The 17,252-nt window shown below is 48.4% G+C and overlaps 1 protein-coding gene across 1 annotated transcript; it reads right to left on the reverse strand.

Annotated features, from left to right (window-relative positions):
• Positions 1 to 10,276: 10,276 nt before the first annotated feature.
• LOC100272277 (alpha/beta-Hydrolases superfamily protein) lies at positions 10,277 to 14,192 on the reverse strand. Its single transcript, NM_001146764.1, has 7 exons — positions 13,408 to 14,192; positions 13,183 to 13,221; positions 12,998 to 13,068; positions 11,996 to 12,060; positions 11,827 to 11,916; positions 11,648 to 11,740; positions 10,277 to 11,117 (listed from the first exon to the last, which is right to left on the reverse strand). The coding sequence occupies exons 1-7, from the start codon at positions 13,830 to 13,832 to the stop codon at positions 10,716 to 10,718; spliced, it is 1,185 nt and encodes a 394-aa protein (NP_001140236.1). The 5' UTR covers positions 13,833 to 14,192; the 3' UTR covers positions 10,277 to 10,715.
• Between the last annotated feature and the right edge of the window lie 3,060 nt (positions 14,193 to 17,252).

Here is a 17,252-nt window from a genome sequence, read left to right on the forward strand (position 1 = left end):
CCGTTAAAAGGGGGCCTCGGGCGAGACGGAAGTCCCTCGAGGTCGGCTGCCCTTGGCCGAGGCTAGGCTCGGGCGAAGCGTGATCGAGTCACTCGTATGGACTGATCCCTGACTTAATCGCACCCATCAGGCCTCTGCAGCTTTATGCTGATGGGGGTTACCAGCTGAGAATTAGGCGTCTTGAGGGTACCCCTAATTATGGTCCCCGACAGGTACCGTCCGTAGGGGATAAAGACTATGATGAGGATAAGGTGGCCCAAATCGAGCACTTCAACTCTCAAGCGACAACGATACTCCTCGCCTCTTTAAGTAGAGAGGAGTATAACAAAGTGCAAGGGTTGAAGAGCGCCAAGGAGGTTTGGGATGTGCTCAAAACCGCGCACGAGGGAGATGAGCTCACAAAGATCACCAAGCGGGAAACGATCGAGGGGGAGCTCGGTCGGTTCCGGCTTCGCAAAGGGGAAGAGCCACAACACATGTACAACCGGCTCAAGACCTTGGTGAACCAAGTGCGCAACCTCGGGAGCAAGAAGTGGGACGACCACGAAATGGTTAAGGTTATTCTAAGATCTCTCATTTTCCTTAACCCCACTCAAGTTCAATTAATTCGTGGTAATCCTAGATATACTACAATGACCCCCGAGGAAGTTATCGGGAATTTTGTAAGTTTTGAGTGCATGATCGAAGGCTCGAGGAAGATCAACGAGCTTGATGATCCATCCACATCCGAAGCTCAACCCGTCGCATTCAAGGTGACGGAGGAAAAGAAGGAGGAGTCTACACCAAGTCGACAACCAATCGACGCCTCCAAGCTCGACAATGAGGAAATGGCGCTCGTCATCAAGAGCTTCCGCCAAATCCTCAAACAAAGGAGAGGGAAAGACTACAAGTCCCGCTCCAAGAAGGTTTGCTACAAGTGTGGTAAGCCCGGTCATTTTATAGCTAAATGTCCATTATCAAGTGATAGTGACAGGGGCGACGACAAGAAGGGGAGAAGAAAGGAGAAGAAAAGGTACTACAAGAAGAAGGGCGGCGATGCCCATGTTTGTCGGGAGTGGGACTCCGACGAAAGCTCAAGCGACTCCTCCGACGACGAGGACGCCGCCAACATCGCCGTCACCAAGGGACTCCTCTTCCCCAATGTCGGCCACAAGTGCCTCATGGCAAAGGACGGCAAAAAGAAGGTTAAATCTAGATCCTCCACTAAATATGAATCCTCTAGTGATGATAATGCTAGTGATGAGGAAGATAATTTGCGTACTCTTTTTGACAACCTCAACATGCAACAAAAGGAAAAACTCAATGAATTGATTAGTGCCATCCATGAGAAGGATGATCTCTTGGACACCCAAGAGGACTTCCTTATTAAAGAAAATAAGAAGCATGTTAAGGTTAAAAATGCTTATGCTCTAGAAGTAGAAAAATGTGAAAAATTGTCTAGTGAGCTAAGCACTTACCATGAGACTATAGACAACCTTAGAAATGAAAATGCTAATTTATTGGCTAAGGTTGATTCTATTTCTTGTAATGTTTCAATTCCAAATCTTAGAAATGATAATGATAATTTACTTGCTAAGATTGAAGAAATTAAATTTATCTCTTGATAGCCTTAGAAATGAAAATGAAAAATTGCTTGCTAAGGCTAAAGATTTTGATGTTTGCAATGCTACTATTTCCGACCTTAGAAGTAAAAATGAAATATTGCATGTTAAGGTTGTAGAATTAAAATCTTGCAAACCCTCTACATCTACCGTTGAGCACACTTCTATTTGTACTAGATGTAGAGATGTTGATATCAATGCTATTCATGATCACATGGCTTTAATTAAACAACAAAATGATCATATAGCAATATTAGATGCTAAAATTGCCGAGCATAACTTAGAAAATGGAAATTTTAAATTTGCTAGAAGTATGCTCTACAATGGGAGACGCCCTGGCATCAAGGATGGCATTGGCTTCCAAAGGGGAAACAATGTCAAACTTAGTGCCCCTCCTAAAAGATTGTCCAATTTTGTTAAGGGCAAGGCTCCCATGCCTCAGGATAACGAGGGTTACATTTTGTACCCTGCCGGTTATCCCGAGAGCAAAATTAGGAAAATTCATTCTAGGAAGTCTCACTCTGGTCCTAACCATGCTTTTATGTATAAGAGTGAAACATCTAGCTCTAGGCAACCAACCCATGCTAAGTTGCCTAAGAAGAAAATTCCTAATGCATCAAATGATCATGATCTTTCATTTAAAACTTTTGATGCATCTTATGTTTTGACTAACAAATCCGGCAAAGTAGTTGCCAAATATGTTGGGGGCAAGCACAAGGGATCAAAGACTTGTGTTTGGGTACCCAAAGTTCTTGTGTCTAATGCCAAAGGACCCAAAACCATTTGGGTACCTAAAGTCAAGAACTAAACTTGTTTTGTAGGTTTATGCATCCGGGGGCTCAAGTTGGATACTCGACAGCGGGTGCACAAACCACATGACAGGGGAGAAAAGGATGTTCTCCTCCTACGAGAAAAACCAAGATCCCCAACGAGCTATCACATTCGGGGATGGAAATCAAGGTTTGGTCAAAGGATTGGGTAAAATTGCTATATCACCTGACCATTCTATTTCCAATGTTTTTCTTGTAGACTCTTTAGATTATAATTTGCTTTCTGTATCTCAATTATGCAAAATGGGCTACAACTGTCTTTTCACTGATGTAGGTGTCACTGTCTTTAGAAGAAGTGATGATTCAATAGCATTTAAGGGTGTGTTAGAGGGTCAGCTATACTTAGTAGATTTTGAAAGAGCTGAACTCGACACATGCTTAATTGCTAAGACTAACATGGGTTGGCTCTGGCACCGCCGACTAGCCCATGTTGGGATGAAGAATCTTCACAAGCTTCTAAAGGGAGAACACATTTTAGGATTAACAAATGTTCATTTTGAGAAAGACAGGGTTTGTAGCGCATGCCAAGCAGGAAAGCAAGTTGGTGCCCATCATCCACACAAGAACATCATGACGACCGACAGGCCGCTTGAGCTACTCCACATGGATCTATTCGGCCCGATTGCTTATATAAGCATCGGCGGGAGTAAGTATTGTCTTGTGATAGTGGATGATTATTCTCGCTTCACTTGGGTATTCTTTTTGCAAGAAAAATCTCAAACCCAAGAAACCTTAAAGGGATTCTTGAGACGAGCTCAAAATGAGTTCGGCTTAAGGATCAAGAAGATTAGAAGCGACAACGGGACGGAGTTCAAGAACTCTCAAATCGAAGGCTTCCTTGAGGAGGAGGGCATCAAGCATGAGTTCTCTTCTCCCTACACGCCACAACAAAACGGTGTAGTGGAGAGGAAGAATCGAACTCTTTTGGACATGGCAAGGACCATGCTTGATGAGTACAAGACTTCGGATCGGTTTTGGGCCGAGGCGGTTAACACCGCTTGCTACGCCATCAACCGGTTGTATCTACACCGAATCCTCAAGAAGACATCATATGAACTCCTAACCGGTAAAAAGCCCAACATTTCATATTTTAGAGTTTTTGGTAGCAAATGCTTTATTCTTGTTAAAAAAGGTAGAAAATCTAAATTTGCTCCTAAGACTGTAGAAGGCTTTTTACTTGGTTATGACTCAAACACAAGGGCATATAGGGTCTTTAACAAGTCCACTGGACTAGTTGAAGTCTCATGTGACGTTGTGTTTGATGAAACTAACGGCTCTCAAGTAGAGCAAGTTGATCTTGATGAGATAGGTATTGAAGAGGCTCCGTGCATCACGCTAAGGAACATGTCCATTGGGGATGTGTGTCCTAAGGAATCCGAAGAGCCTCCAAATGCACAAGATCAACCATCCTCCTCCACGCAAGCATCTCCACCAACTCAAAATGAGGATGAGGCTCAAGTTGATGAAGTAGAAGATCAAGCAAATGAGCCACCTCAAGATGACGACAATGATCAAGGGGGAGATGCAAATAATCAAGACAAGGAGGATGAAGAACAAAGACCGCCACACCCAAGAGTCCACCAAGCAATTCAACGAGATCACCCCGTCGACACCATTCTTGGCGACATTCATAAGGGGGTAACCACTAGATCTCGTATTGCACATTTTTGTGAACATTACTCGTTTGTTTCCTCCATTGAACCACACAGGGTAGAGGAAGCACTGCAAGATTCGGATTGGGTGGTGGCGATGCAAGAGGAGCTCAACAACTTCACTAGGAATGAGGTATGGCATTTAGTTCCACGTCCTAATCAAAATGTTGTAGGAACCAAATGGGTTTTCCGCAACAAGCAAGATGAGCATGGTGTGGTGACAAGGAACAAAGCTCGACTTGTGGCCAAAGGATACTCTCAAGTCGAAGGTTTGGATTTCGGTGAAACCTATGCACCTGTAGCTAGGCTTGAATCAATTCGTATATTATTGGCCTATGCTACTTACCATGGCTTTAAGCTTTATCAAATGGACGTGAAAAGTGCCTTCCTCAATGGACCAATCATGGAAGAGGTCTATGTTGAGCAACCTCCCGGCTTTGAAGACAGTGAGTATCCTAATCATGTCTATAAGCTCTCTAAGGCGCTTTATGGGCTCAAACAAGCCCCAAGAGCATGGTATGAATGCCTTAGAGATTTTCTTATTTCTAATGGCTTCAAAGTCGGAAAGGCCGATCCTACGCTCTTTACCAAAACACTTGAGAATGATTTGTTTATATGCCAAATTTATGTTGATGATATTATATTTGGGTCTACTAACGAATCTACATGTGAAGAGTTTAGTAGGATCATGACACAAAAGTTCGAGATGTCTATGATGGGGGAGTTGAAGTATTTCTTAGGATTTCAAGTGAAGCAACTCCAAGAGGGCACCTTCATCAGCCAAACAAAGTATACTCAAGACATTCTAAACAAGTTTGGGATGAAGGATGCCAAGCCCATCAAGACACCCATGGGAACTAATGGACATCTCGACCTCGACACGGGAGGTAAGTCCGTGGATCAAAAGGTATATCGGTCGATGATAGGTTCTTTACTCTATTTATGTGCATCTCGACCGGATATTATGCTTTCCGTATGCATGTGTGCAAGATTCCAAGCCGACCCTAAGGAAGCTCACCTTACGGCCGTAAAACGAATCTTGAGATATTTAGCTTATACTCCTAAGTTTGGGCTTTGGTATCCTAGGGGATCCACATTTGATTTGATTGGATATTCGGATGCCGATTGGGCGGGGTGCAAAATCAATAGGAAGAGCACATCGGGGACTTGCCAGTTCTTGGGAAGATCCTTGGTGTCTTGGGCGTCAAAGAAGCAAAATTCAGTCGCTCTTTCCACCGCCGAAGCCGAGTACATTGCCGCAGGCCATTGTTGCGCGCAATTGCTTTGGATGAGGCAAACCCTGCGGGACTACGGTTACAAATTAACCAAAGTCCCTTTGCTATGTGATAATGAGAGTGCAATCAAGATGACGGATAATCCCGTCGAGCATAGTCGCACTAAACACATAGCCATTCGGTATCATTTTCTTAGGGATCACCAACAAAAGGGAGATATCGAGATTTCATACATTAATACTAAAGATCAATTAGCCGATATCTTTACCAAGCCTCTTGATGAACAATCTTTTAACAAACTTAGGCATGAGCTCAATATTCTTGATTCTAGGAACTTCTTTTGCTAGATTGCACACATAGCTCATTTATATACCTTTGATCATGTCTCTTTCATATGCTATGACTAATGTGTTTTTCAAGTCTATTTCGAACCAAGTCATAGGTGTATTGAAAGGGAATTGGAGTCTTCGGCGAAGACAAAGGCTTCCACTCCGTAACTCATCCTTCGCCGTCGCTCCAAGAGACTCTCCATCTTTGGGGGAGAGAGCAAAAGGACTTCGTCTTTGGTATAATCTTAACTCATTTATTTATGACCAAAGGAGAAGAAAGCACTTCGAGGGCTCTAATGATTCCGTTTTTGGCGATTCATGCCAAAGGGGGAGAAGTAAGAGCCCAAAGCAGAAGGACCGCACCACCACCAATTTCACAAAACTTAGTGTTGAATATTTTCAATTGATATCCTATTGTGTTCAAAAGAGGGAGAAAGTAGTATTTCAAAAATGATATATCAAAACCCCCTTGAACACTAAGAGGAGGATCTCATTTAGGGGGAGTTTTGTTTAGTCAAAGGAAAAGCATTTGAAACAGGGGGAGAAAATTTCAAATCTTGAAAATGCTTCTCAAAATCTTATTCATTTGCCTTTGACTATTTGCAAAAGAACTTTGAAAAGAATTTACAAAAGAGTTTGCAAAAACAAAACATGTGGTGCAAGCGTGGTCCAAAATGTTAAATAAGGAAGAAACAATCCATGCATATCTTGTAAGTATTGGCTCAATTTCAAGCAACCTTTGCACTTACATTATGCAAACTAGTTCAATTATGCACTTCTATATTTGCTTTGGTTTGTGTTGGCATCAATCACCAAAAAGGGGGAGATTGAAAGGGAATTAGGCTTACACCTAGTCCCTAATTAATTTTGGTGGTTGAATTGCCCAACACAAATAAATGGACTAACTAGTTTGCTCTAGTGTATAAGTTATACAGGTGTAAAAGGTTCACACTCAGCCAATAAAAAGACCAAAAGTTGGGTTCAACAAAAGAGCAAAGGGCCAACCGAAGGCACCTCTGGTTTGGCGCACCGGACTGTCCGGTGCACCAGAGGACTCCAACGCAAACTCGCCACCTTCGGGAATTTCCAGAGGCACTCGCGCTATAATTCACCGGACTGTCCGGTGTACACCGGACAGTGTCCGGTGCGCCAAGGAGGAGCGGCCTCAGGAACTCGCCGGCTTCGGGAATCTCCAACGGCTAGTCCGCTATAATTCACCGGACATGTCCGGTGTGCACCGGACTGTCCGGTGCAACTCCGGAGCAACGGCTATTCGGCGCCAACGGCTACCTGCGACGCAATTAATGCGCGCGCAGCGCGCGCAGAAGTCAGGCGCGCCCATACTGGCGCACCGGACAAGGAACAGTGCATGTCCGGTGTGCACCGGACATCCAGGCGGGCCCACAAGTCAGAAGCTTCAACGGTCAGAATCCAACGGCAGTGATGACGTGGCGGGGGCACCGGACATGTCCGGTGTGCACCGGACTGTCCGGTGCGCCATCGAACAGACAGCCTCCCAACGGCCACTTTTGGTGGTTGGGGCTATAAATACCCCAACCACCCCCACATTCATTGCATCCAAGTTTTCCACTTCTCAACCACTTACAAGAGCTAGGCATTCAATTCTAGACACACCAAAGAGATCAAATCCTCTCCAATTCCACACAAGGCTTTAGTGATTAGCGAGAGAGATTTGCCGTGTTCTTTTGAGCTCTTGCGCTTGGATTGCTTCTTTTCTTTCTCACTTGCTCTTGTGATCAACACTCAATTGTAATCAAGGCAAGAGGCACCAATTGTGTGGTGGCCCTTGCGGGGAAGTTTTGTTCCCGGCTTTGATTTGAGAAGAGAAGCTCACTCGGTCCGAGGGACCGTTTGAGAGAGGGAAGGGTTGAAAGAGACCCGGCCTTTGTGGCCTCCTCAACGGGGAGTAGGTTTGCGAGAACCGAACCTCGGTAAAACAAATCCGCGTGTCACACTCTTCATTTGGTTGCGATTTGTTTTGCGCCCTCTTTCGCGGACTCGTTTATACTTCTAACGCTAACCCGGCTTGTAGTTGTGTTTATATTTGTAAATTTCAGTTTCGCCCTATTCACCCCCCCCCCCCTCTAGGCGACTATCAGCTCCAACGATCGAACCCTAACGGTTGGGTGACGTGGCTGGCACACCGGACAGTGTCCGGTGGCGCACCGGACTGTCCGGTGCGACCTTCGACAGCAGCCTTCCCCAACGGCCACTTTGGTGGTTGGGGCTATAAATACCCCCTAACCACCACACTTCAAGGCATCCAAGTTTTCAGCCAACATATTCAATACAAGAGCTAGTGCGTTCAATACAAGACACAATTAAAGTGAATCAAAATCTCTCCAAGTCCCAATTCCACTCAAAGCATTAGTGACTAGAAGAGAGAGTTTTGCCGTGTTCTTTTGAGCTCTTGCGCTTGGATCGCTTTTCTTCTTCCCCATTTCTTATCCCAAGACATTTGTAACCAAAGCAAGAGACACCAATTGTGTGGTGATCCTTGTGGGGACTAAGTGTCCCAATTGATTGAGAGGAGAAGCTCACTCGGTCTAAGTGACGGTTTGAGAGAGGAAAAGGGTTGAAAGAGACCCGGTCTTTGTGACCACCTCAACGAGGAGTAGGTTTGCAAGAACCGAACCTCGGTAAAACAAATCACCGTGTCACACTCTTCATTTGCTTGTGATTTGTTTTCGCTCGCTCTTTCGGACTCGACTTCATTTCTAACGCTAACCCCGGCTTGTAGTGGTGCTTAAAGTTTATAAATTTCAGATTTGCCTATTCACCCCCTCTAGGCGACTTTCAGTATTCTTGTAAGAACACACCTATGTGAGATCAACTGTTGATCGCGGTTTGTAAGAATTTAGAATTTCTTAAGAAGCTCATGAAGAGAGATAAGAGTATGCCATATACGCTCCACTCGCGGGGTAGGCAATTGGTAGCCTAAGCCTAGTACCAGTCCAGACGTCAAGTGAAACTTGTTCACACCAAACTGTCAATTCAAGGCTTAGTCCATTGTGCAGTTGTGGACGAGCCTAGTTAGTCGTTCTAGGTGGATGTTCAACCTTAGCCGGTCTCCACCAAAAAGTTGGTATATTAACAATACTTTTGTACAGGGAGAATGAAATGCGCCTCTGGGATCTGGTGGGGGATTGTTAGAGAATTTGAACTTGGCCCAAATAACAATTCATATAAATCCCAAAGGCCCACTCACACATGCATGGTATGGTAGGAACTTTAGTACCACATTGCTACTCTAGGTGGAGTGAAGCCAACTTAATTACTTAAATAGTTGAGTTGTCTCCACTTGGTTGAATACATTAAGGAGAGAAAAAAAGGGAGAACTCACACGCTCGCTCGCCTCATCGGGCCGACGAGGGCACACGACATGCGCGTGAATGGTCCGACGATTTACCCTGGCAATGACAAATAGCTGGAACAGTCTGATTTAGGTGCCAATTAAGGTGTTTACTCAAATAGAACTCCTATTGATTTGCTAGTTGATAAGGTAAATATCCAATCCATTGAATGCTAGGTGTAATGAGGATAAGGGCCTCCAAAAAACTTATTTTCGTTCTATGAACTTTAAGGTGTTTGAAGTCTCATAGTAAACTCTTGCAGCGGAACGATAGGGACTCCATTTCCCTTAGGCCTTAGGGCATGTACAAACCAATTAGAGCATCTCCAAGAGAACCCAAAAATTAATCTCCCTATACAAGAGAATAAGGATCTCCCTAAATCCCTTAATTTCATTCTATGAGTACCGTCTCCAACAGATCCCAAGGTTTTCTCAAAATTTAAATCCATAAAGGCCCACAAATGATGTACGTACCTGCCATCTCAAACCTCCCTACGCTGCCCCCAAACGTTCTGCGGACGTCGCCGTGCATGCACAAGAATCCTGCCGTAGAGGTCATCGTTTGCTTGAAACCTGGCGACGTAGGGGATCGTCGTAAATCATCAGTAGATTTCGGAGTGGCGGTTGCGGACATAAACCAATGTGGGCGATGGATTGGTGACTTAGTGAACACATGAAGTCGCCTGTGGCTTTGACGCAGGCCGGCGCCAAATGCTGAAACAGACGCGGGAACAACATAAGGAGGCTCGATAGGGAGCTCGGGCGACGGCGAAGTTTTGCGCCGTGTACATGGATTTATTCGCCTGCGGTGGTTTGGGGCTGCTTGAAAGGGTACTGTTGGGATCAATTTTTTTTCTTTTTATTCTAAAATATGGATTAGGATAAAGGTTTTAGGCTATCTTGGAGATGCTCTTAAATAAGACGTCTTTAAGGGGTTTCTAAAGAGCTAAGTGAAAAAAAATCAAGAGACAAACTCTTCACGAAATGTTTATCTCTCTATATAATATGTATTGACCACATTATTATCTAAAAACTCAAGGTTGTATCATTCTGTTAGTTATCTCTTGTATTTAGAAAAAACTTTTGAGCTATAAGGTTGTACATATCCTTAGGTTGATTTAATTTAGAATTTAGACATGAGTCAAACTTATAGTTTCCGTATTTGCCATTAGGAACTAAAATAGAGGGACTAAAAAATTAGTCACTATAAACCAATGCCTACGGTGCTAGGAGGTACTGTGAGAAGAGCAGAAGATAAGAATCCGTTGCAAGTTGCAACTCTGATTCAGAATTGTGTGAATACATCACACAACTCGCAATATGGAAAGTCGTTTTCTATAGGTGTATCGGACACCGCTCGTGCGTGTGGCACGGCGAAACGAACTCCGTTACATAATTCGTACGTGTCCCCGAAAAAAAATCTCGGGACACACCGGGAGGCGCGAGTAAAGCCATCGCCCATAGCCGTAGGTAGTAGTAGTTCTCCGTACTCCTGTCCTGCTCCTCGTATCGTATCAGCACTCAGCAGTTCAGCACACCAAGGGGGCGAGAAGGCACACCCGCTCTCCCTCGGTCCGCAGCCTACCAGACCAGACCGCGTCATCACCCACCATCCGGAGGCGAGGCGTCCTTGGCCTGCAGATGATCGAAAAGCCGCTCGCGTCCTACGGCCAGCACCGCAACGCGCCGGCGGCGTCAGACCCTGGGGCTCAGCCACGCGACGATGTCGTCCATCACCCTGTCCTTCTCGGGCTCGATCAGGAGGTCGTGCAGCAGCCCGTCGTAAAGCTTGAGGGACTTGTCCGCGGACGAGGCCCGCTCGTACAGCGCCCGCGAGCCCCTGGGGTCGGTCACCAGGTCGTCGGCGCCGTGCAGCACCAGCAGCGGCACCGCGATCCGGTGCAGGTGCTGCTGCAGGTACGACGTCAGGCGGAGGATCTCGTAGCCCGTCCTCACGCGGATGGCGCCCGTGAACACGAGCGGGTCCGTGTATTTGGCCCGCAGGGCCTCGGGGTCGCGCGACACCGGCGGGCCGTTCCTGTGGGACGCCGTGAACTGATACCTCGGCGCGATGAGGGCAAAAATCGGTGCCATGACCTGTAGTTGGAAGCAGAAATGTTTTTTTTCTTGAGATGGGTGAGGAGGACATATGTTGCCTGCGGACTTCACACTCTATAACTATAATAACCACAAAATTGGTAGCAAGCGTAAGTACTATTTTATCTCAGGCAAATCAAATCATAAAAATGTGGATCAATATGTTATAGCCCAAATTTTACTGAACCTAGGACACAATGTTTAGGAAACCACAAGGAACCGTGTTTCTGCTTCATTTCTTCAAGGTATAGAAATTCTACTAGTTATTTGGAGTCAAACAATTTTAACTTTGACCACTTTATTTGGGGAAGTACTAACATTCTAATATCAAATAACTAATTATTAGATTGATTGTGAAATACATTTTCATAGTAAACCTATTTGGAGACATGTAGTTTCAATTTGGACGAGCGAGGATTGTTTAAATAAACAACATGACAAATATTACTCCACATGCCACCTACTTCGTTTTTTCAAGGATACAAGTACTGTACTAGATTAAATATAGATTAAGGAAGAACAAGGCATACCGCTATGATTGGGTGTGTAGGCTGAACACGGACAGCTGGTGATGTCAAGACAATACCTCTAAGGAGAGTTTCTACCTCTGGATCAAGTGCAGCCTGCCAAGAACCAAAACAATTAGAACATACAGCAGAAAAGAAATGTGTAACAGTACACTTGGAGAAGTAAGCACCACTGACGTTACCTTCAGAATGATACCTCCACCAGTCGAGTGACCGAAGCAGAAGCATGGAAGACCAGGGTTCTCAGCTAACACTTTCTTGAGGTACATTTTCTACATTGATCAGAACATTTTGAATAAGAATTTACACAGATAGTCTCAGACAGCTGTGAAGATATCCAATTGCTCTTACCAAATCACTGACAGCATGATCAAGAGATTGCACATATCCATGGAGACCATCACTTCCACCATGACCTATATTACACAGCACAATCTACAGGTTAACATCAGACTGATAAATTTATCAGTGATTCTCAGTGGTGCCTGCAGTTCTGACAAAATCCAAATATTAATTAGCTAAATTGTTCGCTGCATTATTACCATTTGGTTCCTTACTATAGTATAGAATCTCATTCTATGCTCTTACAGCTTAACGTTTGGAGCAGTTAATATTTTTATGGTTATATGTAGTAAATAAACTATAAGCAACTTCAAGCTAGCATGTAGTTTTACTAATTCAACAAGGAGAAGCTAAACTGAATAAGGCATTGTTCGTTTGTCCAGGAATCCACCCAAAGCTTATATAAATTAGGCAAACAATCCGGGTATAAATCATTTCAGGGAACGGTTCCTAGGAACCAAACGGGCCACAAGGAAAATATTAGTTCATACGTCAATCTTTGTTATAAATGATGTGTACCCAACAATCTGTACCCCTCAGAATTAAATGTCCAAGCCAACAACTTGTGGATAATCACCAATATGGAATGGGAAGCAATTGAACTGGTGTGCACCTAAGCTCCCAGATCACATTCAGATAATACACGATACAAGGTAACCACAAAGTAAGCGAAGAAGAATCACAGCTAAGCTCCCAGCTACGAACCAGATAACATTATTCATCTCAACTACTAAAGGTCAGGGCCACCAAAGTCAAGTGTAAAAAATAGACAGTCCTGCGTTTCACTTTCAGGATTTAAGACCAGAAAAATTAAGTGTACATTTCGTCCTAGTGAGAAATTGGCATCTTCGTTCATTTCCCTTGCCATGGCTGGTGAATAATTTGTGGTACTAGTTAATTAAGTTCACAACCACACAGTCATCAACATGGACGAAAATCAAATCAAACAGTAAATGCATAAGTAGTTCGTGATAATATAACAACCAAAAAAGGAGGGGAAAAGATGCTCACCAGTCCAGTCCATCCCGTACACCTTGATGCCGATGCCATTCAATCGCCTCGCTAAATGGTCATACCTCCCACTGCCACACCAATCCAAGGAAGGTCAGGGCCAGCCATCCGCTACCAACAAACCAGCATAGCCGGAGCGGAGAATCACTTCGAAAGGAACTGACAGGAACCGGAACCGTTCATACCTGTGCTCGTTTAGCCCGTGCATGACAACAACTAGCGCCCTGCGTCACAAATCGCCAACAACAAAGGACGAATAATTAGATCACCAAGCCGATAGCACCAGAAGGCACCTTTCCTAGGAGAAGAAAAAGGACAAAATTTGCAAGCACATGTGGGCAGCGTCCCCAGGATGCCTGGATTTTAATCGGGTAAAGCTCTGTTCCGTAAGGGAGTGTCATTGCCCCCACCTCGGTTTAACGGTGGAGGGCGGGTGCGGCCACCAGCACTGCGTGAAGAGCGTCTCGCCGCGAGCGGTGGGGACGAGCTCGTACTCCCGCCCGGCCTCCCGCGCCCGGCGCACGGCGATCTCCCTGCGCGCGGACGCCTGCCTCCGCGCGGCGACCATGGGGGACCCGGCCGGCACCCGCAGAACCACCGACGACGACGACGACGCCTTCCCCTTCCTCCCGCTGGCCCCCGGCGCGGAGGCCGTGGCGGCATCGGACGCCACGGCCGCGGCCACGGCCCCGGCCGGCCGCGCGCGCCACCGGAAGGGCAGGAGCAGGAGCAGGGCCAGCGGCTGGAGCACGGCGAGGAGCCGGCGCAGCGCGAGCAGCGAGAGCAGCGCGCTCAGCCGGCCCGCCGCGTCCGCCGCCTGCATGCCCCCGGCCATCCTTGCGACCACCGGCTCCGTCTCCGTCTCCGTCTCCTATCCCTTCTTCTTCCTCGACGCGGGCCGCGGGGACTGGTGGTGGTGGGGTTGGGTTGGCCGGCCGGTCGGTCGGTCGTCGCCGCGGCCGTGATCCCTCGCGCCCCCCAGATAAAGCTCCCGATCCCGGAACGGTCGCGCCGGCACCGCCCTAAAATTGGGTTCTCTCCAGCGCAATCCTCTTCCACCGCAACCCTCCCCCAAAAAAATGAGAGTCGTGCTGCTCGTCCTTTTTATCGATTTTATATCACCCTCTCATGCAGCCGCGCGCCGTCGATTCTCGAACCGGGTTCTCGAGCGGCACGCAACGAAGGTCAGTGGCCGGAATAATCGCCGGGGGAAAAGGAGAAGTTGAGTAGGGCTTCGCGGCTGGGAGTGGAGGCGAAGGTTTTATAGCCGTCGCTCGCAGGTCGCAGCTGTAGGCCTGTAGCCTGTAGGAGGTGGAGGCGGAGGCGGCAAGGGAGAGTCTACCGAAACGTCTCTTGCCGGGCCGCGGCGGGCGGGGGTCGTGGCCGCGCACGGGCCCACGTGGCGGGGAACGACTGGGTCCCACACAGCCTCCTCCAGGCAAACGTGTGGACGGCGGCAAAGCGTCAGGCCGCGTGGCGCCACAGTGGCGGCTGGGGAGCCGCTAAAAGAGACGCGCGGCGTGGGTCGGGCGTGGCGGGCCCCGTATGGCAGCTGGTCTGGGTGGGCCGCGGCCGGTCGCCGTCGCTTATCTCGTTTATTATCTCCACCGGGCCCTAGGTAGCGTCGCGACTCGCGCGGGGCCGTGGCTCTCGTCGTCCCCTCTAGATTCTCGCGGGGCGGCCTGTGGCCCTGTGGTGGCATTGGCAAGGCATGAGAAAGGAACGGACGGGTTCAGCGGCATCTAGAACTCTCGGGAACGTCGACGCATATGCGGACCACCGGCACACGGGACTGTGCGGTGCCTGCCCGTGCCCTTGTGTGCAGCCACATCTCGGACCCACTCTATAGTAGAGCTCTAAAATAAGTAAAAGTGTTTTAAAATCGTATAAAAATTTATTAGCAGGTTTTCTTACGTCTAGTGCTCCTTATTTTACTAGGGCCGACCCGGGGCAAAAAACACGGCGCAGTGAGGCAGTCTGGCAGTGACGCGCGCGGCCGGCGAGCGAGGCGGACCGTGCGTTTGCGAGTTGCGAGCACGATAAACCTGCTCCTGCTCGTCCGGAGATGTCGGCGGATTATTATCTTCTCAACAAAAAGAAGAGGGAGGAAAGGGAGGCGGAGGCGTGCGCTGCTTTGTTCGGGCTCTTATTTGCCAACCACGTACCAGGAGCGAGCGCGATCTGGGAGAGGGACGCGCCGGAGTCCTCATCTCTGGAAATATATAATATCATCGTCAGCGACAGGTGGAGTTGCCCGTGTCCACCTAATGGATCATGTTTGCTGTTACAAAATATTTTGTACATATGATCTAATCCATCTATGTGATAGTTATTTTCCAAGGGACACACCCCTTGGAAACTCTTGTATATATACTCCACTACACTGTAATAAAGAAACACCCATGTCATTCCATCTCTGTTCTCTCCATTTGTCACTGAGCACTGCAACATATTGCAACACGTTATCAGCACTGTCTCAAGCGAGAAATCAGAAGAAAGGAGGGAAGAACTCTGGCTGTTCTTGCAAAGAACAGCAACTTCGATCTGCAAATCAACAGCAAGGTATGGAGCATACCATTTCCATGTGCATACGTCGTATGCGCGAAGTTCTTCATATTGTTGATGATGCGATGTTGGAAGCGTTCACCGTTGGGCAAGCCACAGTACTCCCACCGGTGCACGAGATCCCTGAACGCCGTGTGCAAGTGCAAAATGTGCACTTCTGCGTTCTCCATGGATGGACAGCGGTGGTTCCGCTGCCAGTGGTGGAGTGTGGACTCCCCACTGCATCCCCGTCGCCACCGGTGCCGGTGGTTGACGTGGGATCGTCTGCATCCGCTCCTATGGACGTCGATTTGGAGGCACCGCCGCCGCCTCCACCCACTGCAGAGGCAGTTACTCGTCGTTCTTCATCTCCACCGGCGCCCGTGGTCGTCGGGACCATTGCTGCCCGTCGTGGGCAGCCTGCACGCGTTGTTGATGCCCCGAGTGGCCGCATCATCTTCACCGGCCATCACCCAAATGGGGTGGCCCCATATTCCTCCTCCAATCGGAGGGCCTGATGGCCCTCGATCCGGCCGCCACGTCGGCCGTTTGGGGGGAGGGGTGGGGAGTGGCGCGGCAAGCCCCGGCGCGGCCGCGCTCTGCGGAGCACGGCCGCCGCATCAGGGACGGCGCTCGGCGCGGCACTCGGCTTGGCGCTCAGCGCGAGAGAAGGCCCCGGCGCGGGCGCACGCCTGGCGCTCGGCGCGGACGGGAGGAGCGCCGCTTCGCGGCCGTGCTAGGCCCTTGGCAAGAGGCCACGGCGTGCCCGGCCGAGCGCAGGCGCACGGCGCGGCTTGCGCGGCGCCCCCTCGTCGGCGCTGTCCGATCTCGGACATGGCGCGCAGGGAGCAGGCAGGCTCCCCTGGCGTGGCCCCCAAGGCTTTCACGTGGGCCAGGCGCGCTCGGTGCAGCCTCCACGGTGGAGCTCGTCGGCTCCCAGGAGGAGCCCTGGCTCGCGGCCCCGAGCGAGTCGCCTGGAGCGGCTGGCGACGCTCGACGCGGCCCGCCATGGCGCTCGGCGCGACTCCTACCCGGCGCGGGCGAGGGAGATGGCCCTGGCGCGGGCGCGCACCAGGCGCTCGGCGCAGGCGCAGGGAAGCCCTCGGCCAGGGCGGCGCAGGTCCTTCAGGGGCGGCGGCGGCTTCCTGGCAGTTCCTGGCGGCGGCCAGGAAAGCCCTGGTGGCGGCGGCCAGGAAAGCCCTGGTGGCGGCGGCGGCTTCAGGGGCGGTTAGGGTTGGAAACCCTAGCCGCCCCAACATGATATAGGCTTTTGGGCCTATGTTGGGCCGCTTGGGCAGGCCAGCCTGGCTGGGCCGGCGTGCAGGCCGCCAGGCCGCTGCCTGGTCCGCCTGGCAGGCCGCCTGGGCTGCTTTTCAGAGCCCAAAAAAAAATGATCTACATTTACCATTTTAAATTCTGAATTTCAGTATAAGACTCCGTTTTATATGTGATTTCAGTTCAAAGTTATCTTAGGCGTCTAAATTCATAATTTAGACTGCATATATTGTAAAGACATATATGCTTTATTGTAAATATAGCAGATTTTAGTTCGTGAATTATTGTTTGTTTTACATTAATAATTCACATATCTCTACTTGCTATTATTTACGCATTCATTTATGTTTGCATATAAATATAGCATTTATTAAGTTCAGACTTAATAAAACTCATGCAAAAATGAAATTACATTATTTTGGATCAAGAGCATAGG

This window comes from Zea mays, chromosome 1 (assembly GCF_902167145.1).
Source record: "Zea mays cultivar B73 chromosome 1, Zm-B73-REFERENCE-NAM-5.0, whole genome shotgun sequence".
Lineage (NCBI taxonomy): Eukaryota > Viridiplantae > Streptophyta > Magnoliopsida > Poales > Poaceae > Zea > Zea mays.